Genomic DNA, 26,866 nt, shown 5'->3' with positions numbered 1-26,866 from the left:
AGAGATACAACATACCACAGATAATAAATTGATTTGGACTGGTAAGATGAGTATCTAGATCTTAAAAAGTAAATGATTTTAGAGTGCTGAAAATATTCAACTGGGTCATCCGATTGCAGAAATTAAGTTAGAAGTGTTCATCTTCCTAATTTCTTTTCCATATTAAAAATCTTCCTTCTTATAATTATAAATGAAATTATATAATGTCTAGCATTTGATTTAAAATTCTCTAGAACAGGGAGAATGCACAAGGGTGGAGACTATGGATGGAACAGATTAGCAATATGCTGATAACCACCAACACTGAGTGATGGAAATTTGGGAACTCATTCTAGTATTCTAATAAAAAAATTTCTTCAAATCCTTTTCAAAATGTCTACTTTTCCACTCCTTTAATCCTTTTTTTGTTCATAATATGTTCAGAAGGAAAGAAGGCATGGTAAGTACTTTTTCTAAAGAAATGACCATTTCTTTTCCCAGTACCATCTTCAAATCTTTTAAGGGCCCCAGAGAACCAATTACTCAATTATCATCTTACAATGGTACTATTCACTTACAAAATTAGAACCTAAATAATTTGAATTTCATAAATCAAAGGTCACAACTTTAAAGAGGATTTGGTGGGCTGATAAAGATTCAATCTTTGTGTTTTAAGTAGTTTAAAAAGATAACATTTTTTCACATGCACAACTACTTACAGACCTAGGTCTATTTAACAATTTTAGCCTGTAACAGATTTAAAGGCAATCAGATTACAACTGCTAGGTACCTCAAACAATGCTCTCTCTCTCTCTCTCTCTAGACACACATACACAGACACACACACCAACACACACGGACAAGAATATCTGATCATTTTATTTTACTTATTTCTTCTCTGAGCAGAAGAAATAGCTCTGAAAGAGTCCAGGAAATTCTGGTATTGAAACGAAAGACTCGATAAAAGAAAGACCTAAAACCTTTAATATACCCAATTATTATTTTAAAGCTGATTTTTATATGTTGTTCAATAACAGAAGCATTATTTTTTAAAAAGAAATGTGTAGGAGCTTTTCATTGAACATACAGTAGTACTTATGGTATGAAAAATGCAGGACTGTGCTTCTGCACCACCCTGCAAAAATCATTACCGTATTTTCTGGAGGCAGACATGAATGAAGTAATGATAGTCTTGGGTATTTTCTTTCTTCTGCTACAGTTCTGATAGGTATTGAGGGAACTGTAACTGATGCTCTTGAGACAGAGGAATATATATAAGGAGGTTTAAGTTGCAGGTGCAATAATGGAAGTCCAAAGGAATTCTGAGGAGATATCACAAAGGGCCTTGGCTTAACATCAAACAGTTTTTCTGGCTTTATAAATGCTGAAGAGTCCTTTTGAGGTGTCAAGTTTTCTTGTCCAACATACTGATCCAAGTTCACGTGCTTCGGGATTTCTGTAATCACAGCTTCTGCCCATTTCTTCTGCTCAGCTGCTTTTTCTATGGCTTCAGTATTATACTGGCTCAAGTTCAAATGGGACAGTGAAGCAGTGTGCACTGCTCTCTGTGGCAAAGGAAGCTGGAAGGAATCAGATAATCCCCAAGCCTCTCTTGGCTGTGGCAGAGGCCTGAAGGGAACTTGTGGAACTCTTCCTGTATGGAAGGAAAGGGGCTTAAATTCATGCTTAGGCTGAAATTGAAGCAAAGGAAAACCATCACCAGGTCTTAAAGTTTTTGCAGTTGGAATAAGTCTAGGTGTCTTTGGAACGACAGAAGATGTGGACAAAAGGTGGAGGTGAGTATTTCCAGTAGTGGCTGGAGACAATGAAGTGGCTGGTAAGCTTTGAGATGTTTGAGTTAGTCCTCTATTCTGGGGTTGGCCTTCTAAGTGACATAAAGAAATACTCCCATGTGGAACATTCTGGAAAAGAAAAAAATATTACATAAGTTTAGACTATATTACAAACTCCTTATTTTGTAAATAATGTTCAATATGGTTTGGAGAGGGAGGAATATAACAACTGCTAAAAAAGTTATTTACTCAAATAAAAAACCAAGAATTGAACTACTAGGACAACTTTAATGGTATATTTAAATGCATTACCTGTAAATTTTCATTATTATTTTGATCAGATTGCAAAATTCCTTTATGGCAGTGTGGGCTGTTCTTGCCAGGCTCTATGGGTTGCTCTCCCATGGACTGTGGTTTAATGAAAAATCTCTCCTTCAGATTTCTACTGGTGTCTTCAACATCACCACTCCCTCCTGGGGGGTTCAATACTTGGCTTCCCACCAAATGCACAGACTGAGACTGCTGTAAAAGTTGACTGATATCTGGGAGGTTAGCAAAGGATGATCCCACTATTTGCATTAGGCTCATGAAGTTGATCTGTTGCAGCTGGAATAAAATAAAAATTAAAGAAATATCTTAAAATATAATGAAAAGAATCTAAGGAATCAACAACAATCATCTGAGTATTCCACAAGCGTTGTACCTTTGTCTCAATATCTGTCAGACCCATGAATGCTAAGCAGGAAGCACAAGTGGGAGGGATGAGGAAAAAAAGAATAGCTTCCTGTCTTCAAGGAGTTGTCAACTGGGAATATGAATGCATGAATGAAACCTGTGACTACTAGTAAAGCAGTTTACATAAACATCTCAGGGATCAAAAAAGAGTGATCTGATAGAGTAGGGTGAGGATAATTAAAGAAGAATTCCTAGAATGGGTATGTTGTGAACAGGTTTTCAGGAAAGATAAGAACAGAGATTAGCAAACAAGTGAAGAGTAAGGAATTCCTCTGGAAAAGCTGAGCGGGTGAAAGGTAAAGACAGGCACCAGTGGTTGACAAATGTCGCTGCACATTAGAATCCCCTAAGGAGCATTTAAAAATCTTGATGGCCAGGTCATACCCCATACCAATAAAACCAGATGTCTGGGGATGGGAGCCAGGGTTAATATTGTTTAAGATAACCAAGTGATTTCAGTGTGCAGAAAAGCTTGGGAACCACTAGCATAGTGGCTTAGCTGCAACAGGACATTTATAGCAGCTATAATGAGAAGATAGGTTAGTGCAATAGTTCTCGAACTTCAGCATGCATCAGAATCACCTGGAAGACTTGTTAAAGCACTCTTTGCTGAGTCCCAGGCCCAGAGTTTTTGATTTCAGTAGGTCTGGGATGGGGGCCTGAGAATTTGTATTTCCAACACCTAAGTGATGCTGATGCTACTGGTCCAGGGACTACAGTTTGAGAACCACTGGACTTGTGAGAATGTGGTGAGAAAAGAGGGAAGGTAAAGGCTGGTTGTGGGGTCCTTGAAGCCCAACAGAAGAATCCACACTTGATAAAAGAAACCAACAGGGACACACTGCAGGTTAAAAAAATGTAGGTTCCCTTAACTTATAAAAGAAATATATGATTATTACAGGAAAAAAAAAAACAGAGAAGCATAAAAAAGAAAATAAAAGTCATTCATAATCCTACCCCCAAAGACAACCAGTATTGACATTTTTAGTGTATTTCCTTTCACTCTTTGTATTTTTAAAACAAGATTGATATCACATAGCATACAAATTTGTACCTGAAATTTACTGATTTTATTTTTTTTTAATTTTTTTAAATTTATTTATTTTTCCCCCAAAGCCCCAGCAGATAGTTGTATGTCATAGCTGCACATCCTTTTAGTTGCTGTACGTGGGACGCGGCCTCAACATGGCTGGAGAAGCACTGCGTCGGTGAGCACCCGGAATCCGAACCCGGGCCGCCAGCAGCGGAGCGCGCACACTTAACCACTAAGCCACGGGGCCGGCCCAACTGAAGATTTTAAAACAGGAAAATACAGTATTAAAATACTATCTGAAGAAGAATGTTCTAGAAAATGCATATATAAGACAATGGAAGTATGAGTTCTAATAATCTAAGGTTGGCTACGCCTATAGAAAAAGCAAGTGGCTGTGCTGACATACAGTGTGGCCAAAAGAATCAAGAGGGCAGAGTAAAACACTAACTATGGGGAGTGAAAGAAGGCAAAGATGATGGTCTAAGACAGTGATTCTTCATCTTTTGTGTGCAGCAGGATCATTTAGAGAACTTGTTAAATACATAGGCAGTGACCAGCAAAGTCCCTACGTATTCCAAAAAACACAATTTGAGAAATGCGTCTAAAACTTTAAGCTGGTAGAACAGGTTATGCTACTAAATGGAAAAAGGAAAAGAAGGGACTGGGAAGAATAAGAATAAAGTCAGTTTCAGTAAGTTTTATGGGACAGTGGGACATGCTGAAAAAGTATTCTCATCAGGGCCCATAAATTCAAAGAGAAAATTAGTGCCGAGAATCATTAATATAAAAATGGTATATTTCATCACATACAAGGATATGGAAGTGAATGTAAAACAAACGAGTACAGGACTAGATTTGAGGGAAATTAATGCTTAAAGAATAAAATAGAAAAGGGAAATAATTAAAAATTGTTGCTAGACAGAGAAAAGGATAACCAGGCAAGAAAAAAATGATGGAAGTCAAAGTGAACAGTACTCTAAAATGCAGCCGACAATTTCAAACCAAGCCAAAATTTGGTTTGAGGATAAGAAATATGATGCGACAGGCTATACTGGAAAATAAACGTTGGATACTTTTGAGCAGGAGCCTGCTGGTCTGGTTTGATTAGCCCCCACCTCACTTTTGTGAGCAGCCCTGCATCCCCAAGAGCTCAGTAAAAAACCGTCATTGTAAGAAGGAGGTAGCTCAGCCAAGACTCCAGGCCCTAGAGTTAAGAACTTCTAATAACAAATAAAGAGTGCCCAAACCAGAGAAACCCTGCAATTTAATTTTAACTTGTCTATTTCTGGACGTTTGTTCATATTTTAAAAATTTACATACATATTATGTGTACATTTACTTATTTATTTGGAGATGTGCTTACCTGAACTAATTTAAACATTTCATCTTGGAGCATCTGCCTAACAGAATCTGTAGAATCTGGTACTTGAGCCCTGGGTTCACTTCTCTGGGTCTGCCAAGGTGTTTGCACAGGTGTTTGTGAAGAAACATTGACTCCATTTGATACCAAAGGCGGAACTGAGGAAAATTTATCTTTAAATGCAGAGATCTGTGCACTACGTGGAAGCATATAAATAAAAAATACATTTTAATCAAGAAAAAAACAAATTAGATGTTTATGATCTGAATATTTTGATCCCACTTTTTTCTTCTACTTTAAAGGCTTTCTGGAAGTTTTCAGGAAATTTAACCCCTAAAGCCTATCTCTCTGTATCCCTTGGCCACCAGACACACTTGTCATCAGCACAGTTATTCATCTGAATGCCTTTATTAAAGGACACGTACTGTCTACTCAGCCACGGCCCCCTCCCTATGGTGTTACAACACAGAACAGTTCACACATCTATGTTATGTGTCTGGTCCCCGTAGGCATCTGAGTCGGACACCTGTGCAATCATTCTGACTAGCTGTACAGACTACGCAATTTGGCTTAGGAATATATTCTTTTGACTAAAATTAATGATCCAGAATGGAATTAAGAAAAATTGGGTTAAAAAAATGTTTAATTCTAATATGGGTCCAGCAAACTACTGCTGATCATCCTTAAATGTGAAACAACAGTATTTTGAACATTCATTTCCCAACACATCACACAGTATATATTTATAATAAACCCTAACCAAAAAGTGCTTATTTAGAAATCAAAATTAAGGATCAAAATAAGCTTTTTATTTTTTTTAAACAAAATGATTGCTTTGGGATGATTCCTTAAACACAGCAGGTACTCAATGTTTTCTAAGCAAATCAATTTTATAAACTAAATAAGGGAGCAGGCATTGTCATACTCAAATTGATCACTGTCTCTAAAAAGAAAAGAACATATTAAACTGCATTTAGATTTATTTGGGTTTACACTCATTCCTTTTCAGCAATAATATTTGCCTTTTATCAAGCATCTAATGTGCTCAGTAACAAAACTTTATTTGGCAAATCCATGAAAGACAGGCATTACAACTGACTGCTATTTTAAGACAACTTTATTGGCCTTTCTTTCAACAAGTAGCAAGGAGATAGATTCTAATTATGGAGGATTTTTCTAAAGTAAAGCTATTCTATATTATCCTCCTATTTCAGCAAGATTTCTAAACACTAAACACTCTTTTCAACCTCCATAAAAGAAATTCAAAAGACAGAAACTAGATGAATCTGTTCTACGAGAGAATTAAAATCATTTCATACGTTATTAGAAATCTGTTAAAGGCTGAAAATGAGCAGCCACTACATCTTTCAATAATATATCCACTACTACTTTTCAGAAAAGACTATTCTAAAATAGTTTCTGTATATCTTTAAAACACGACTGTTAGAGGAAAATCTTTCAAAAATAAACTTAAAGGTGTTAGAAAAGTGTATCTATGTTGCTCTTTCAATTCTTCATGTTGCTTTCATTTTACTCTCTTAGTTTCCAGTCAAAACATTTAGTAATTATTTCAAAAGGGTACAGTAGGGATCACTTCATCCTCTTATCTATCTGTAAAACATGATTATATCAAAATGGTACAATACGCAAAAATTCTTACCTAGAAATTTCTGAACTTGTATCTACACAAAATGAATGAGGAATGGTGTGTTCAGGATTTGAAAATTCTTCAATCATACTACAATTAAAGATTAATAATTGATTAGGAAGCAAGATATTCTTCACATTATCTAAGTTACAGGTGATCTAATGCTCAGCCATCTAAGAATCTAAACATCCTCTACTCCTCTGTAATGCTTAGCTAATAATTACAATCTGTTTACATTAGTCTCCATAGCAATTAGTAACAGATTCAAACAAATGCAAAGAATATTTCTGGATGGCTTAACATACTACTTCAACACTGTTGACTGCTCAGCAACAGAAATAACAGAATTTAAAATGAGGGGATTACTGCAATAAACAAAAAATTTAAAAAAAATTCAACAACAACAACAAAAAATAAAAATAAAAAAAATAAAATGAGGGGAAGTGACGTTAGCTGGGACCTCAAATTTTACCCATGGAAAGGCAGACACTTTGCTCAGGAACACTACAGAGCCCATTATCACTTTGAAACTATAAAGATTAGTTTTTTATTAACAGAAATATCTATATTACTTGTAAAGACACATGATGTTAAATATATTCTTTTTGTTAATTATTCACAGAAGAACTGAACAAAATACTGAGAAGAGAAAGAAAATCTAATTATGTTGCTGCTCTTATCCAAGGTAATTCTAAGATTTTAAAACTTCAAACATTCTAAAAATTAAGAAATCATGTCCAAGTGTTGCAACAAAAACTGCCTTGAGCTCTCCTTGAAGCAATAATAAGCTAGCTAGCAGAGCATGTGTACAGCACAGCCCTATGGACAGTATGCAGTAATCATACCACGACAGTGAAAGATCATACATATATATTATGATTCATAATGGTTCTTTATTTGACACAATAAAAACAGAGTCAGATGGAAAGGTGGTTCCCTAATTAGTAGCTAAATAAACTCCGGTCTATTTACAGCTATATTTTACTTCGATAAAGCTGGTAGTGATGGGAGAACAAAAGGTATTTCAGATATCATTATTTATTTCACTCTACCAAGATTTAAAGGCATAACATTTACTAAAAATCACCATTTACCATTGCTATAAATTGAAGTTACAATTTCACTGGAACACAATATCACCATAAAATATATATTGTAAATTATGAGAAAAACAAATCTCTTCATCAAGGGAATCCCAGGTGAGCCTCAAGAGCCTTGACCCTTTTTCACTGAGGTAAACAAGGCAGTTATAATCACTTCCATACTTCCCCTTACCCTTTCTGTTCAGTTGATTTTTTCTCCCTATATGTCTCCAATGGTTCTTCCCTCGGACACTGAACCTCTCCTGTGGAATGCTGTTAAAATTCATGTACCCAAAAAGAAAAGAGGTGAAAAAAATAGGTATTACTGTTTGGGGTACCTTGAGTTTCACATTAGCCACTCACCCAGAGGAACAACAGTCCAAAAGCAAGTGAGAAACCGAACATTAAAATGTACTCCCAGGCCTGCTCTGACCAGATCTTTATACTGAGTGAATTGCCTTTGGCCTATCACCCTCAGCCACCAAACACATTAAAGTACAAAGACAAAATTATGTCAGTAGAAATCATTTACAGTGTATTTACAAATACATTGTAAATTACATATACCCTTCACCACATGATAAGTACGTTGTGAAAACAACTATAAAATCAAGAAAAACGAATCCTTTTAAAGGAATTGTTTCAATAATTCAAAATGTCTGTGTTCCATCTGAAAAATCCAGTATATAGAGTTTTGAGAAAACAAATTATACATAAAAATGCATATATGTACAAAAATTGTATACTAAAGCTGAATTATACATTTTGAATATAGAATACTTTCATCACACTTGATTAAATTAATTTACTACAGCATTTTATGAAATGAAAATTTCATTGCCTGAAATTATTAGACATCTTACTAATAACAGAATTCCAGTGAAAGAAAAATGCTGCATGGTATGGCTATACTCTACAATCCACAGTGCACTTTTAAGAGATAACAGCATTGGTTGGATGTATTGAATAAAAATACTTAAGTATAATTTAAATACTCAACAAAATAGAAGTTGAATAACTTTATCCACTATTTATTGACTTACTTCTAAATGCCGCGGTAAAGTCTGCATGTAAACGGCAATATTGGGACTTTTGAGACTTCTCACAGGTTCTTTGGTGTCTTCTACAGGGAAACAACGACAAAGAGAAAACTGACCATTTGAAAAATAATCAATTTATTTTTTAGAAGGTTCAGGAATATTACAAGAAACAAATATAATGGCAGAAACATTTTCTATCACCCTTACAAAAATATTTTTTAAAAACACCCACAGACTACCTCTCTTCATCAAGTGAATCCCAGATGAGCCTGAGAGGTCTCATATTGGTGTATATAACTCCTTGTAAAGCTCCGAGAGCTTCTGTTTTAAGGAAGACTGCCAAGGAAAGGTTCATAGAACTGGTTCACAGAAATGAAGAGGCCCATAATAATTACATAAGCAGGGCAAAAGGCTCACTAATTGTAAATTCAGTTTATGAGTTAATGTGTTCAATATTTCATAAATATTACACTCTCTTTTAATTTTTGGTTTTAGGCTATTATAAACATACCAATTTAGATATAAGACTAAATAAGTTATTTCAGGGGGCCAGCCCGGTGGTATAGCAGTTAAGTTTGCACGTTCCGCTTCGGTGGCCCAGGGTTCGCCAGTTTGGATCCTGGGCACAGACCTACTCACTGCTCATCAAGCCACGCTGAGGTGGTGTCCCACATAGAAGAGCTACAACTCTAAAACTATGACACACAACTATGTACTGGGGCTTTGGGGAGAAAAAAGAAAAAGAGAGAGATCAGCAACAGATGTTAGCGCAGGGTCAATCTTCCTCAAAGAAGAAAAAAAAACAATGCAGCAACGAAAACTTGAAAAAAAAAGTTATCTCAGATAATCATTCACCAATTTCAAATTGATGAAGTCAAACAAAACATTAGCCAAATGAACTGACCTTCACAGTCTGATAGATATACATCCACTTCCTCCTGTGTAAATGTTTCTACTTCTAAAAGATCCTCATCAATATCTATAAATTCTTTTTCAGTATCATCAGTGACAGAAATAATCTCATCATTGGTTGTTTTTATTTCAGGACTTTTTGTTTCAGGTGGCATTCTATTGATAAAAATGAAGCAGCTAAAATTATAACTCATTCTTGGAAACAAAGAGCTTGCTTTCAATTGATTGAGTTTGTTGAAAAGGAACAAACTTAGTTTTCATGTTTATAAAGTCTTTTGTTTTTTAACTATGTCTGGTACATAGTAGGAGCTCAATGAAAGGTTGTATAATGATGGACTGAACATCTTCATTTTTATTTACTCAAAAGACTGAAATAATTCCAACTTATCTAAAATTGCCATTCTCACAAAGGAATCTTCCTCCTATAAGGCTTCAGTGTTGGTATTCAAGATATATTACTCATAGCATTGCTTCATATGTAAAAGTAGATGAAACCATTAGTTCAACCTCCTCTGAAATAGGAAATCAATTAGTATAGGGATCTCTCAGGATGAATTAGCTCCTCTCTCAGAAGATACAACCAACAGAGAAGAGACATAATTTGCAATGAATCGTTAAAACACTGCAGACAGTGCTCACTTCCAACTTCTCTAGTTCAAAGAAATGCTCATTCCTTTAAGTTTCAAGGGTTCAGTTCTTCCCTGTGAGCCCAAACTCCATCAAACAAGGTATCATCCCCTAAAAAGGAGGGCATAATCAGCAACTTACTTCAAGATATTTTGACAAGCTTCACTTGGATCATTTCTTTCCTCAGTTCCAAGTTGAGTGGATACTGCAACAGAACAGCCAGCACCTGTTTTGCAATCACTCTCAATATGGGGTCCACTCCGAGAACCAGCTGAATGATTCTCTACCACCTAAAACCAATCACTTACAATATTTAGTACTCATTATAGAATCCCTTACTTTTTATTATATCTTTAGATTACTAATACCTTCTACAGAACTTCTCATGATTAAGTCTCTTATGCATTATCAACCATTTACTACATTTCTACAACTCAATATTTGATGCTGAAGCAATGATCAAATCTTTATTCCACCTGAGAAAAACAAACCTGACTACCTAAATAGTATTCGAAAGAAATCAGCCTTAAAATTTCTAAGTTATATCATCATTATTTTCAGGCCACAAAACAATGGCAATAAAAATGTAAGGTTGCTTTCATTTAATTCTCTTTGCTGTTATAAAGACATTTAATAATTATTTTAAAATGACAATAGTGGGCAAAAATATATACTGCTAAAAATACAAGGGATGTATCTCTTGTCTCTTAGAAATTTAGGTATACATCACCTAGAAACACAAATTTCAATGACAACAAATATATTTATAAGATAAACCACCTTAGAATAACAGAAACTGATGTCAAAAAAAGAAAAAAAACCCACAAAAGCAAAACTTAAAACACACACACACACTCACACCCTTCAATCTAGAATAAACTATTTTAGAACTAAGGCACTTTAAATTAGAACAAATTTAGAATTAGAAGGTGTCGAGGGGAGTCGACAAAGATGGTGACATAGGAGGCTCCTGAACTCCCCTCCTCCCACAGACACACTGAATGTACAACTACACTCAGAGCAATTACTGCCGAAAGAAATCCAGACACTAGCTGACTGACTCCTACACATCAGGTGAATGAGAAAATACTCACATCAAAACAGGTAGGAAAGGCTAAGACACACTCTCAGAATAAACCCCACCCCTAACACAGTACTCTATAAGCAGGAGGGAACTCCCAACTCCCATCTTCCTGAAGAGAGAAGGGTTTGGACCCCACAATTAACATACCAACTTTTAAGACTCCCACTCAAGGGACAAGGTCCCAAAACACCTAGCTCTGAAAGCCAACAAGGCTTGTATCCACAAGACCCACAAGACCATAGCAAACAAAGAAGCAGTTACCAACAGGTGCATGAGCACTTGCTGCACCTATCCCCCCAGGGCTCAGCACAGAGGGGCAGTGAAAACATCCATCTCCCAGTCTTGCCCTGGAAGGGATCCATCTGAATACTTTGCAAGCTGCTGCCTGAGCATCAGGCTTCTAATTTAGCACACATCTAGGGGCTGGCTATGATCTTCTCCAGAGACCAGGGAAGCCAAAGGACATCTCCCCTGCCTTCTCCCTCTAGCTCACTCACTCCAAGTTGCCAGTATCTCCCTGGAAGGAGCTTGTACATGCATCTGGCACTCCAGCTTTTGCAGCTGCTGACAGACAGATGGGTCCCCAGGTCACCTATCTCTGATAGCCAGTGGGGCTTGCATTCAACAAGTCCCACAGGACTGTAGCAGGCAAAGAAGCAGTTCTTAATGGGCACAGGAGTACCCCCCCTATGCTAAACAACTGGGTCCAGCTCACAGCGGGCAGGCAAAAACACCAATCTCTCAGTTTCTCCCCAGAAAGGGCTTAACTATGTACTTTCCTTCATACTGCCTGAGGGTCCAGCTTCCAATCAGCCTGCATCTAGGTGCTAAATGTGATCCATTCCTTTGGGACTCTGACAGGTCTCGATATACCCTCAACTACTGGGAGCCACTAAGAACAAAGAAAGGGGCTTAGACAATCACAAAGGTTTCAGAGAAAACCAAAAGCTCAGGTCAGGCTAATTGACGAGGTCCATCTCTTACACAAGACCACTCTGTCCATAATTGGAGACATGGCTGTTTTATCTAATGTGCAAAAGCCAACACAGAGAGTCAAGGAAAATGAAGAAACAGACGAATATGTTCCAAACAAATGAACAAGATAAATCTCCAGAAACAGATCTTAATGAAATGAAGATAAGTAATTTACCTGATAGAGATTTAAAAAAACGGTCAAAAATATGTTCACTGAAGTCAGGGGAGTAATGTGTGAACAAAGCAAGAATTTCAACAAAGAGACAGAAAATACAAAAAGTAGCAGACAGAAATTACAGAGCTAAAGAACACAATAACTAAACTGAAAAATTCAATGGAGGGGTTCAACAACAGACTAGATCAAGTGAAAGAAAAGATCAGAAGATTTGAAGACAGGGTAGTGGAATTCATCCAATAAGAGGAGCAGAAAGAAAAAAGAAGGAAAAAGAGTCAAGACAGCTCAAAGGACTTACAGGACACCATCAAGTGGAGCAATAAACACATTACAGAGGTCCCAAAAGGAGAAGAGAGAGAGAAAGGGGCAGAAAGCTTATTCAAAGAAATAATAGCTGAAAACTTCCCTAACCTGAAGAAAGAAACAGACATCTAGGCTAAGGAAGCCCAGAAGATTTTCAAAAAAGATAAATTCAAAGAGACCCACACCAAGACACATTATAATTAAACTGTAAAAAGTTAAAGACAAGGAGAGAATATTAAAAGAACAATTAAAAAAAAAAAAAAAAAACTTGTTACATACAAGGGAACCCCCATACAGCTATCAGCAGATTTTTCAGCAGAAACTTCACAGGCCACAAAGGAGTGGCATGATATATTCAAAGTGCTGAAAGAAAAATACTGCAAACCAAGAATACTCTACCCAGTGTGGCTGTCTTTCAGAACTGAAGGAAAAATAAAGAGTTTTCCAGACAAGCAAAAGCTGAAGAGTTTGTGACTACTAGACCAGCCTGTCAAGAAACATTCAAGGGAGTTCTTCAAGCTGAAACCAAAAGGTGCTAATTAGTAGCAGGAAAACATATGAAAGTATAAAAGTCATTGGTTAAAGGCAAATACATAGTTAAATTCAGAATATTCTAATGTTGTAATGGTGGTGGGTAAAACACTTACAACTCTAGTACGAAGATTAAAAGCCAAAAGTATTAAAGGGGCCAGCCTGGTGGCATAGAGGTTAAGTTCACACACTCCGCTTTGGCAGCCTGTGGTTCATAGGTTTGGATCCTGGGCATAGACCTACGTACCACTTATCAAGCCATGCTGTGGCAGATGTGCCACATACAAAGTAGAGGAAAATGGGCACAGATGTTAGCCCAGGGCCAATCTTCCTCAGCAAAAAGAGGAGGATTGGCAACAGATGTTAGCTCAGGGCTAATCTTCCTCACCAAAAAAAAAAAAAAAAATACAAAAGTATTAAAAATAACTACAACTACAATAATTTGCATATGGACACACAGTGTGAAAAGATGTAAATTGGGACATCAAAAAACATAAAATTGGAGCAGGGCCAGCCCCACGGCCTATTGATTAAGTTCAGCACACTACGCTTTGGTGGCCCAGGTTCGGTTCCCAGGCGCAGACCTACACCACTCATTGGTGGCCATGTTGTGGCAGCGACCTACATACAAAATAGAGGAAGACTGGAACAGATGTTGTCTCAGGGCAAAACTTCCATAAGCAAGCAAAAAAAAAGGAAGACTGGCAACAGATGTCAGCTCAGGGCGAATCTCCCTCAGCAAATAAAAAAATAAATAAATAAATAAATAAATAAATAAATAAATAAATAAAATTGGGGAGAGATAGTGTAAAAATGTAGAGCTTCTCCATGTGTTTAAAGTTAAGCTGTTATCAGCCTGAAACAGACTATTATAAATATAACATGTTTTATGTAAACCTCATGGTAACTACAAAGCAAAAACCTACAGTAAATACACAAAAGATAAAGAGAAAGGAATCTAAACATACCACTACAGAAAATATCACCTCCCACCCAACAGAATGGCTACCATTAAAAAGACAGGAGGGCCGGCCCCGTGGCTTAGTGGGTAAGTGTGCGCGCTCCGCTGCTGGCAGCCCGGGTTCAGATCCCGGGCGCGCACCGACGCACCACTTCTCCGGCCATGCTGAGGCCGCGTCCCACAGACAGCAACTAGAAGGATGTGCAGCTATGACATACAACTATCTACTGGGGCTTCGGGGGGAAAATAAATAAATAAATAAAATTTAAAAAAATAAAAAAATAAAAAAATAAAAAGACAGGAAATAACAAAGGAATTACAAAACAGCCAGAAAACAACAAAACGGCAATATTAAGTCCATACCTATCAATAATTAAAGATAAATGGACTAAATTCTCCAATCAAAAGACATGGAGTAGCTGGATAGAAAAAAAAAACAAGACCCAACTATATGTTGCCTACAAGAGACTCACTTCAGCTTTAAGGACACACACAGACTGAAAGTGAAGAGATGGAAAAATATTCTATGCAAATAAAAATCGGAGGAAAACAGGGTAGCTATACTTATGCCAGACAAAACAGACTTTAAGCCAAGACTGTAACAAGAGACAGAGAAGGTCATTATATAATGATAAAGGGGTCAATTCATCAAGAATTTATAAGATTAGTAAATATTTATGCAGCCAACAGAGAAGCACCTAAATGTTTAAAGAAAATATTAACAGATACGAAGAGAGAAACAGACAGCAATATAACAATAGTAGAGGACTTCAATACCACACTTTCACAACGGAAAGATCATCCAGACAGAAAATCAACAAGGAAACATTGGACTTAAATTACATGTTAGATCAGATGGACCTAACACACATTTACAGAACATTTTATCCAACAGCAGCAGAATACGCATTATTCTCAAGCACATATGAAACATTCCCCAGGACAGATTATATGTTAGGTCACAAAACAAGTCTTAATAAATTTAAGAAGATTAAAATCATATACAGCATCTTTCCTGACAACAATGGTATAAAAATAAAAATTGCAACAATAAAAATGGAAATATCCCAAATATGTGGAGATTAAACAACATATTCCTGAACAACCAATAAGTCAAAGATGAAATCAAACGGGAAACCAAAAAATATCTTGAGACAAATGAAAACGAAAACACAACATACCAAAACTTATGGGATACAGCAAAAGCAGTTCTAAAAGGGAAGTTCATAGCAACAAACACCTACATTAAGATAAAAGAAATAATATTTGCAAATTATATATCTGATAAGGAGTTAATATCCAGAATATATAAAGAACTCATACAACTAAGTAACAAAAAACAAACAACGCAATTAAAAAATGTGCAGACAATCTGCACATTTTTCCCAAGAAGATATACAGATGGCCAACAGGCACATGAAAAGATGTTCAATATCATTAATTATTAGGGAAATGCAAATCAAAACCACAGTGAAATATCACCTCACACCTGTCAGAATGACTATTATTTAAAAGACAAGAGGGGCCAGCCCGGTGGCGTAGCAGTTAAGTTCGCATGTTCTGCTTCAGCAGCCTGCGGTTTGCTGGTTCAGATCCTGGGCACGGACCTACTCACCGCTCATCAAGCCATGCTGAGGCGGTATCCCACACAGAAGAACAAGAAGGACCTACAACTAGGATATACAACTATGTACGGGGGCTTTGGGGAGAAAAAAAATAAAAATAGAGGAAGATTGGCAACAGATGTTAGCTCAGGGCCAATCTTCCTCAAAAAAAAGAAATATATATATCTATATATATGATATATATATATAGAGAGAGAGAGATACATAAATAAATAAGAAATAACAAGTATTGGAGAGGATGTGGAGAAAAGGGAACCTCATACACTGCTGGTGGGGATGTAAATTGGTACAGCCACTATGGAAAACAGTATGGAGATTTCTCAAAAAATTAAGAATAGAACTACCACATGATTTAGCTATTCCCTTCTGGGTATTTATCCAAAGAACACGAAAACACTAATTTGAAAAAATATATGCACTCCTATGCTCATTGCAGCATTATTCACAATAGCTAAGACTTGGAAACAACCTCAGCGCCCATCAACGGATGAATGGATAAAGATGTGGTACATATATACAATGGAATACTACTCAGCAACAAAAAAAAGATGAAATCCTGCCATTTGTGACAATATGGATGGACTTTGAGGGCATTATGCTAAGCAAAGTAAGTCAAACAGAGAAAGCCAAACTGTATGATTTCCCTCATGTGTGGAAGATAAAAAAATAAACAAACACATAGACACAGAGAATAGACTGGGGGGACAGAGAACAGACAGAGGGGAAGACGAGAGGGAACAGGATAAAAAGGGTAAAAGGGCACATATGTACAGTGATGGATGGCAATTAGACTTTGGGTGGTGAACAGAAATCTAAATATAATGATGTACATCTGAAATTTATATAATGTTACAAATCAATGTTACCTCAATAACATAAATAAATAAATAAGAAAGTAACCTAATAGAAAGGAGCAGGGGATATAAATGAAAGAAAAAAAAAAGAAAGAAAGATCTCAAACAAACAACCTAAGTTTACACCTAAAGGAACTAGAAAAAGAACTAAGTCCAAAATTAGTAGAAGGAAGGAAATAACAAAGATCAAAGCAGAAATAAATGAAATAGAGACTAAAATAGACAAGAGAAAAGATCAAGAAACTAAGAGCTGGTGTTTCAAAAAGATAAACAAAACAGGTAATCCTTTAGCCATACTCATCAAGAAAAAGAGGACTCAAAATTAGAAACAAAAGAAGAGACATTACAACTGATACTACACAAATACAAAGAATCATAAAAGACTACTATGAACAATTATAAGCCAACAAACTGGACAACCTAGAAGAAATGAATAAATTCCTAGAAACATACAAGGTACCAAGACTGAATCATGAATAAACAGAAAATCTGAAGAGACCACTAATGAGTAAGGAGATTGAATTAGTAATCAAAAACCTCCCAAGTGAAAAATCCCAGGACCAGATGGCTTCACTGGTAAATTCTACCAAACATTTAAAGAAGAATTAACCCCAATCATTCTTAAACTCTTCCAATAAACTGAAGAGCGGGAACTCTCCCAAACCCATTTTACAAGGCCAGCATTACCATTATACCAAAGCCAGACAAAGACACTACAAGAAAAGAAAATTATATGCCAGTATCTCTGATGAACATAGATGCAAAAATCCTCAACAAAATATCAGCAAACTGAATTCAATGGTACATTAAAAAGATCATACCCCATGATCAAGTGGGATTTATTCTAGGGATACAAGGATAGTTCGACATCCAGAAATCAATGTGAGGCACCACATTAACAAAATGAAGGATAAAAATCATATGATCATCTCAATAGATGCAGAAAAAACATTTGACAAAATTCAATGTCCATTCATGATGAAAACTAGCAACAAATTGGGTATAGAGGGAACATAACTCAACATACTAAAGGCCATATATGACAAGCCCACAGCTAACATTCTCCTCAATGGTGAAAAGCTAAAAGTTTTTCCTCTAAGACAAGAACAAGACAAGAATGTCCAATCTCACCACTTTTATTCAACATAGTACTGGAAGTCCTAGCCAGAGCAACTAGACAAGAAAAAAAAATAAAGGCATCCAAATCAGAAAGGAAGTAAAACTGTCTCTATTTGCAGATGACATACATTTTATATAGAAAACCCTAAAGACTCCACCAAAAATGGTTAGCAAAAATGAATTAAGTAAGGGGCCGGCCCAGTGGCGCAAGTGGTTAAGTGCACGCGCTCTGCTGCGGCGGCCCGGGGTTCGCCGGTTCAGATCCCGGGTGCGCACCGATGTACCACTCGGCAAGCCATGCTGTGGCGGCATCCCACATGAAGTGGAGGAAGATGGGCACGGATGTTAGCCCAGGGCCAGTCTTCCTCAGCAAAAAAAGAGGAGGACTGGCAGATGTTGGCATAGGGCTGATCTTCCTCACAAAAAAAAAAATGAATTAAGTAAAGTTGCAGGGGCTGGCCCCGTGGCATAGTGGTTAAGTTAGCGCACTCCGCTTCGGCAGCCCGGGTTCATGGGTTTGGATCCCGGGCGCAGACCTACACCACTTGTCAGTCATGCTGTGGTGGTGACCCACATACAAAATAGAGGAAGACTGGCACAGATGGTAGCTCAGGGTTGATCTTCCTCAAGCAAAAAAAGAAGACTGGAAAAAGATGTTAGCTCAGGGCAAATCTTTCCCAGTACAGACACACAAAAAAAGTAAAGTTGCAGGATACAAAATCAATATACAAAAATCAGTTGCATTTCTATACACTCACAATGAATTATCAGAAAGAGAAATTAAGAAAACAACCCCATTTACAACTGCATCGAAAAGAATAAAATATCTAGGAATAAACTGAACCAAGGAGGTGAAAGATTTGTACACTGAAAACTGTAAGACACTGATGAAAGAAATTGAAGAAGACACAAATAAATGCAAAGATATTCTGTGCTCAGGATTGGAAGAATTAATATTAAAATATCCACACTACCCAAAGAAATCTACGGATTCAATGCAATCCCTATCAAAATTCCAACGGCACTTTTCACAGAAATAGAACAAACAATCCTAAAATCTGTATAGAACCACAAAAGACTCTGAGTAGCCAAGCAATCTTGAGAAAGAAGAATAAAGCTGGAGGCATCACACTTCCTGATTTCAAACTATATTACAAAGCCACAGTTATCAAAACAATATGGTATTGGCATAAAAACACACATATAGATCAATGAAATAGAAAATGCAGAAACAAATCCATGCATATATGGTCAATTAACTTTTGACAAAGGAGCCAAGAATATTCAATGGAGAAAGGGAAGTCTCTTCAATAAATGATGCGGGAAAGCTTGAGAGCCACATGCAAAAGAATGAAACTAGACCACTATCTTACAACACACACAAAAATTAACTCAAAATGGATTAAAGACTTGAACGTAAGACCTGAAACCATAAAACTGCTAGAAGAAAACATAGGCAGTAAGCTCCTTGACTGCAGTATTGGTGATGATTTATTGGATTTGACACCAAAAGCAAAGGTAACAAAAGCAAAAATAAACAAGTGGGACTACATCAAACTAAAAAGCTTCTGCACAGCAAAGGAACTATCAACAAAATGAAAAGGCAACTTACAGAATGGGAGAAAATATCTGCAAATCACATACCTGATAAAAGGTAAATATCCAAAACATATAAAGAACTCAAACAACTCAATAGCAAAAAAACAAACAACCCAATTAAAAAATGGGCAGAGGATCTGAATAGACATTTTTCCAAAGAAGACCTACAGATGGCCAACAGGTACATGCAAAGGTGCTCAACATCACTAATCATCAGAGAAATGCAAATCAAAACCACAATGAGATTATCACCACACAACTGTTAGAATGGCTATTATCAAAAAGAGAAGAAATAGGGGGCCGGCCCGGTGGCGCAAGCAGTTAAGTGCGCGCGCTCCGCTGCGGCGGCCCGGGGTTCGCTGGTTCGGATCCCGGGCGCGCACCGACGCACTGCTTGGTAAGCCATGCTGTGGCGGCGTCCCATATAAAGTGGAGGAAGATAGGCACCGATGTTAGCCCAGGGCTGTCTTCCTCAGCAAAAAAAAAAAAAGAGGAGGATTGGCGGATGTTAGCTCAGGGCTGATCTCCTCACAAAAAAAAAAAAAGAGAAGAAATAACAAATGCTGGAGAGGACAAGGAGAAAAGGGAACCCTTGAACACCACTGGTGGGTACATAAACCGGTATAGCCACTATGGCAAACAGTATGGAGGTTCCTCAAGAAATTAAAAATAGAATTACCATATGATCCTGCAATCCAACTTTTGGGTATATAGCCAAAAGAAATGAACCCATTATCTTGAAGAGGTATCTATACTCCCATGTTCATTGCAGCATCAGTCAACATAGCCAAGGTATGGAAATGTCAATGGACAAATGGATCAAGAAAATGTGGTATATATAAATACACAATGGAATACTAGCCTTAAAAAAGAGGAAAATCCTGTCATTTGCAACAACATTGATAAACCTGGAGGGTATTATACTAAGTGAAATAAGCCAGATAGAGAAAGACAAATACTGCTTGGTATCACTTATACATGGACTCTAAAAAAAAAAAAAGAAAAGTCAAACTCATAAAAACAGAGTAGAAAAGTGGTTGCCAGGGGCTAAGGGAGAAATAGTGAAAAGTTGATAAAAGGGTACAAACTTTCAGTTATAAGGTGAATAAGGTCTGAGGATCTAATGTTTAGCATGGTAACTATAGTTGATAACACCATATTGTATAATTGAAATTTGCTAAGACAGTAGAACTTAAATGCTCTCACCAAAAAAAAAAAGTAAATAGGTGAGGTGTTAGATATAGTAACTCCATGGGGGGAAAACGTTCACTATGTACATGTATATCAAATAATCACACTGTATACTTTAAATATCTTACAATTTTATTCATCAATTATACCTCAATAAAGCTGAGGAAAAAAACAGAACAAATTTAGATATTATTGGAATTCTCCAAATATTTTTAAAAAGTCCATGTCCCAACTACTTTACCGTACATATTAAGAAAATAAATTTGTTTTCCAAGATTAATTTCTTGAAATTAATTTCTTTTTTATTTTTTGAGTGCAATAGCAATCACTCAATCAAAAGATACTTACGTAAAAAAACACTTGCAATTGCAAACAGGTTAAAAGAGCAGCCTACTACTTGCCATTGGCTAGGGAAAAGAAAAAATAGCTAATAAGCACTAACTCCTCTACTGATACCCATCCGCCTTTCTAGGTTTGCTTCTCCAACCTCATCTGGCCAGAGAATATAAGAAAGATGACCCCCTAATGCATATGATGAGACACCAGTAATAAATATTGGATAGCTGCCTAGTCCTTCATCTGAATCACAACTGGAAACTTAAAAGAGAAATTATACAAATGTAATACCACTTGCAATATCACTTAAAATTATCTCCTCTTTCTTCTTCCTTCTTTTTCTTTTTTATAAACACACATAAAACCTCAAAACCTACAGCCTCTATGAAAACACTTTTACCCTAACTTTTTTCCTAATTAATTATTTTTAAGAATAAAAGGAACCACTGGAAGAAAAAAAATTAGGTGATACAGATTATAATCAACATTGTCATTAATTTTGTTACTTTAGTGATTCTTTAATAGATGGGGAAATATAAATATAGTTTGAACCTAAAATGAGAATTCTCATTTGTACGTAAATAACAATTCAAGTACTTACCTTAATAATGGCATTTTTTGCCTTACATGTAGCAAAATAGGGTTGTTCCAAAAGCCACAATGATGTAAGAATGGCAGCTGCAGAGGTCTTTACACGAATGATGGGACTGTACTCACAGGACGACTCGGTGAGACCAGGGTCACAGAGCAGTCTTCTATCAGACCATCTTATCATCCATTCCAGCAACCTTCTTATACTGCCAAATATGTTTTTTAGCGCTAGAGGAAGATCTTCTTGAGGGTTAACATCATTGCACTGAATTGCTTTGAAACTACATCTTCTAGTTTTAATGGATTTGGGAGTCCAAAAAATATGGTTTGACAATCTCTGGATTAAAGGTTTCTCTGGACTGTCATCTTGTATTCTGTAAATTGACTTTTGTTTTAAACCAAACAATCCACTCTTCCCTTCATTTTTATTGACTTCATTCAAAGGGTTATCTAAAAAAGGTTTCATCCCTTGATTAACCAGTACTGAAGCTGAAAGTGCCTGGTTTTCTGATTTTTCAGACTCATATGACTCAGGAGCAACAAGAAAGCAAGAGCCAGCTCTAAACACATTCTGGCTTTTGGTTTTGCCCTGACGTCGTTTTAACGTTGTATGTACATCAAAAAGTAAAGAATTAAGTTCATGTTCTCTAAGATGTCCAGAAAAACTGGTTAGAAATGGAATGCCAGGATCCTTGGAACCAAGTAGGTCTCTTTCAAGAACATAACTCAAAAAGAGATCAAGGAATTTAATATATTCATCATCATCACGTTCAAATTCCCAAACACCTATTACAGGAAGTGCATTTGGTAATAACTTTTCATGATCTTCTTTTCTTTTAGGGTTTTCTTTCTGATTACATATTTTCTTTTTTTCACTGGGCTTACCAATTGATGTTAATTCCATGTGATTCGGGGCATTTCTAAAGCAAACAAAATTGAAAAAGACAAAATTAAAGATCATTTAATCACCAAAACTGATCTTAAGATTGACAACAAAAATTCTCTCTACTGAATAAGTCATGTATCTTTTTTGGTTTTTTTTTTTTTTGGTGAGGAAGATCTGCCCTGAGCTAACATCCATGCCAATCCTCCTCTTTTTGCTGAGGAAGACCAGCCCTGACCTAACATCTATTGCCAATCCTCCCCCTTTTTGCCCTTTGTTTCCCCAAAGCCCCAGTAGATAGTTGTATGTCATAGTCGCACATCCTTCTAGTTGCTGTATGTGGGACGCCGCCTCAGCAGGGCTGGCTGGACAAGCGGTGCGTCAGTGCAAGCCCGGGATCCAAACCTGGGCCACCAGTAGCAGAGCGCACGCACTTAACCGCTAAGCCACGGGGCCAGCCCCTCATGTATCTTTTTTTTAATGCCTCGATAACCTGTCTTTCCAATGAGTGTTGGACTAAATGATCTTTAAATGTTTACTAGAGCTGAACATTCAGAGTGCAAAAAATGCAACACGCTCATATCAAAAGGGAAAATTTATGCTAAAAGAGATTAAAATGTATTCACAGAAATTTGAGTATAAAAAAATGAATGTTTTTCTGGGAAAAATAAAAGATCCTCTAAAAGGTCAGAACTTAGGAATACAAAATCAATAAAAATCACAAGCTACCAATACACATCTTAGTTTACAGCTTCTTGGTTCCCTCTTGCATCTGCCCCTTTCAGCTCCACGAGGTGCAGCAAGCAGGACTGCCCTCAGGATTCTTTACCACACAAAAGTTGAGAACTTTCTCTAAACACTTTCTGCTGCTGTTAAACCTGTTAGGCAGGCACCTTAACTGCCAACCATAATTACTTTTAAATCTGTTTCCTTTCAACATAGTCCCTAGGGCAGGACACAGATTGCTAGTTCTCGCAATAAGAAAAATACAAGGTTCGTTTTAAGCACCTGGGCTGAAGTCACCACGTCTCTTCTTATTAAAGCAGCCTCCAGGGCATTCCTGTGCTAAGACTGAAGCTGTCTGGTGTAACAAGCATATCATTTATAACATTATGAGATACGGTTTAAGCAGATGTTTAGAGTAGATGGGATTATTTCACTTAAGCAAGATTATGGTTGATTATATAGTCTTTCAGTCATGAGAAGGATAAATTGCACTGCAGATATTGGAATTATAAAAAATCAGTTTAAAATAACAGAAGTTTAAATGATAAGCAAGAATTTCTCAACAATTTATGGACAAGTTTCAAAGATGAATGTGCAAGTTCCTTCCCTGGAAAGCCTTAAAAATAATACAGCTAACCCAATAATCCTAGAGTATTTAAGTCTAATGATTACTAAAAAAAAACCTAAAAGTCCTCCAGTGAACTCTAGAATTTTATCTACTCATTTGATTTTATACTTTCAGGTGGCAAAATTACTTCATATTTTGGGCCGGCCCCAGTGGCCTAGTGGTTAAGTTCAGTGCACTCCACTTTGGTAGCCTGGGTTCGGTTCCTGGGCACACACCTACACCACTTGTCTATCTGTGGCCATGCTGTGACGGCAGCTCACATACAAAGTAGAGGAAGATTGGCAACAGATGTTCGCTCAGGGTGAATCTTCCTCAGCAAAAAGAGGAAGATTGGCAACAGATGTCAGCTCAGGGAAAATCTTCAAAAAAGACATTACTTCATATTTCACTAATATTTAAAATGGATTTGCAAACGTACAGTCTCATTTTATACTCCTAACATCTTCGTGAGTAGGGAGGGTAGACTAATCATCCATATTGTTAATTGCACAATCAGCGAGGTTGCTGGGACTAGAAATCAGCTCATCAGTTGCATGAAAACTATTTTTTTCCAAAGGAAGCGAATGCTTGCTATTAAGAGATCTCAATTGTACCTTTGATAGAAATGTATCCTGCTTTTTTCTTCAACTGATATAGCTTCAGAGAAGGTATCTGCTATATCTGCATCACTGTGGACCAGAGAATTCCCCAGTTCTGTGAGTGTGCTCCTGCTCAAACTAGTCCCCAGGGAAAACCTGTCAAAACCTGAAACCTCAGCTGGTTTTTCTTCTTCAGTTGGTTCCCATATATTCATCTCAAAAGAACCTATATTTCTCTGCACACGTTTTAGGGCTTTCGCCCTCACTTTATGGATAGAATGCATGATAACAGACATCATTTCCTCAGTTTGGGGACCTAGAAAGAAAAGAACAAAAGGTCTTACAGTTCATTAGAATGTTTCAACTCAAGACACAGGGAACCCAATTCTGGTCCCTCCTGGGAACATGAAATCTAACTGACGACTAAGGCTTATTTCCACATTTTTACAGATCATGCTTTCTTCAGTATTCGTTAAAAAGCTATGGTCCATGTTTTAAGGTAGAACTGCAGAAGCTAGAACAGGTCTATTAAAGAACAATAAAAGGGATAGAACTCAGACTCCATAAAAAAGTATACACGGGAAAACAAAAAATTAAGACGTCATTTAACTACTTAATAAATCAGAAGAATAATTATAAAAAGAATGACTAACATTTTTTTTTCCATTCCCACAGACTGGTGAATAACAAAACATGAGTAAAATTTTAGCCAAAGAAACAAGGACACCTTTCTGATTTCAAGTAATGGGAAACAACAGCATTGCAAGTTTTTCAAAGCTGGCTTTAAAAAAATTTTAAACATTATTAATACATAAACAGGACATTTTAGAGGATGTCAAAGAAGTCTTAAGAAAGATAGAAATCCCAATGTAAGTACATATAAATATACAATATAAGTATATTAATATATATAATATATATAAGTATATAAATGCAATAATGTGAAATCATAGGACACAACTAGACTTAAATACCAGATTACAGTTCTAAAAAAGAGGGTGATTTGAAGTCTTTAAAAATTTCTACAACATTGTGAATGTACTTAATAACATTAAATTGTACACTTAAAAATGATCAATTTTATTTTATGTGTATTTTAACATAATAAAAAGAAAATTTCCACAAGGTCATCGTGAACGTAGAGAATAAAATTAGAAGCATAAATAACCATAAAGAGAGAGGAAGAAAACTAGTTTTCAATAAAATATCTGCATTATTCAAGGCACTATGTGTTCATTTTATATATTTTATCTTATTTAATCCTCTTTCAATACACATTCATAAAGCAGATATTAATATACTCATTTTACAAATAAGGAAATGAGGCTCAGAGACTGAGCAACTTGCCTGTGGTCATACAGTTACTAACTGAGAAAGCCATGACACGAAGTCAGCTCTGTCTGATTCCAAAGCAACAGAATTAGTGCTTCTATAATGAGGAACTGCTTCTGCCTTCTCAGACCGCTATCTCCAAGGAAAGACAGAACTGCATAGAATCATAAGCACTAGAAAATAAATGCTTTCAAAACAAAAAGAGAATCTTCAGTAATTTATCTATCAGACATCTAAGAAATGACAAATAATACCTTTCACAACACAGTGTCTGAGTCTCTGTTGAAGAGAGTGATATTTTTCTCTTAAGGGAACTCTTACATCCTCAGGATTCGGAAAGGCTTTCACAAAAATTTCTGCTACCTTCAGAAAAATTAAAAAATTAGTTTTATGAGCAACATCATTCTTAAATTAAAATGAAATAAAAATCCTTTAAAGTCTCTGATTCTGATTAAGTTTATTTTCACCTACAATCACATTACCTTTCTGATTGGTGGCAGTTCTCCAATGAGGCTCAAAATTAGATCCTGAATAAGTTCTTCAATATTAGAAAACCGAGAGAAGGGCAGCATTCTATAAGCCCATTCCACCGCACTGAGACAGTGCTCAACCATACAAGAATCAAACTCCACGTCAAGGTCCTAAAAGGATATTGAAAAAATTCATTTCCTTTTCATTTCAGATGGACAGACCAGAATAAGTGCAAAAGAAAGTTTTACTACAAACAGTAAAATCTTCTATCAAGCAATGATTTCCCAAGTAATATTTGCTCATTTTTCTTTTTCCTGTGCAGGTAAATACCTTTTTTCCCTCCACATTTTCTCTTGCTTTCTGATATTGTCTGCAACTATTGGATAACTTATCACGAATATGCAGCATCCAACACAAAGCACAAAGTTCTCTAAAGCAACCTAAATCAGGAATAAAAACAAAAGAAAACTGTATGAGTATGTATAGCGATATTATAACAACTTCACCACTGTTGTTTTTTTCCCAAATGAATGTCTTTATTTTGTTGATTATAAAAGAAACATATGCTCATTGTAAACACCTTATATAAAAGTCATAGATATCTTTCCAGAATTATTTTTTTTGTGTGAGGAAGATCAGCCCTGAGCTAACATCCAATGCCAATCCTCCTCTTTTTCTTTTCTTTTCTTTTTTTT

At 36.4% G+C, this 26,866-nt stretch overlaps 1 protein-coding gene across 4 annotated transcripts in view; it reads right to left on the bottom strand.

Annotated features, from left to right (window-relative positions):
• Window positions 1–26,866, bottom strand: part of CPLANE1 (ciliogenesis and planar polarity effector complex subunit 1) — a 116,807-nt gene that overhangs the window by 45,089 nt on the left and 44,852 nt on the right. For all 4 annotated transcript variants that reach the window (XM_058564213.1, XM_058564210.1, XM_058564212.1 and 1 more), the window contains exons 22-34: window positions 26,502–26,611; window positions 26,183–26,341; window positions 25,955–26,063; window positions 24,384–24,684; window positions 21,564–22,473; window positions 10,351–10,499; window positions 9,575–9,738; window positions 8,674–8,753; window positions 7,824–7,903; window positions 6,561–6,638; window positions 4,904–5,096; window positions 2,085–2,378; window positions 1,131–1,901 (exon numbers count right to left, since the gene is read on the bottom strand). In XM_058564213.1, coding sequence (XP_058420196.1) covers window positions 1,131–1,901; window positions 2,085–2,378; window positions 4,904–5,096; window positions 6,561–6,638; window positions 7,824–7,903; window positions 8,674–8,753; window positions 9,575–9,738; window positions 10,351–10,499; window positions 21,564–22,473; window positions 24,384–24,684; window positions 25,955–26,063; window positions 26,183–26,341; window positions 26,502–26,611 — 3,398 coding nt within the window. The remainder of the gene's footprint in view (window positions 1–1,130; window positions 1,902–2,084; window positions 2,379–4,903; window positions 5,097–6,560; window positions 6,639–7,823; window positions 7,904–8,673; window positions 8,754–9,574; window positions 9,739–10,350; window positions 10,500–21,563; window positions 22,474–24,383; window positions 24,685–25,954; window positions 26,064–26,182; window positions 26,342–26,501; window positions 26,612–26,866) is intronic.

The sequence above is a fragment of the Diceros bicornis genome, chromosome 20 (assembly GCF_020826845.1).
Source record: "Diceros bicornis minor isolate mBicDic1 chromosome 20, mDicBic1.mat.cur, whole genome shotgun sequence".
In the NCBI taxonomy this organism is placed as follows: Eukaryota; Metazoa; Chordata; class Mammalia; order Perissodactyla; family Rhinocerotidae; genus Diceros; species Diceros bicornis.
Note: the sequence above shows the minus strand (reverse complement) of the source record. Positions and strands in the feature narration are given on the sequence as shown.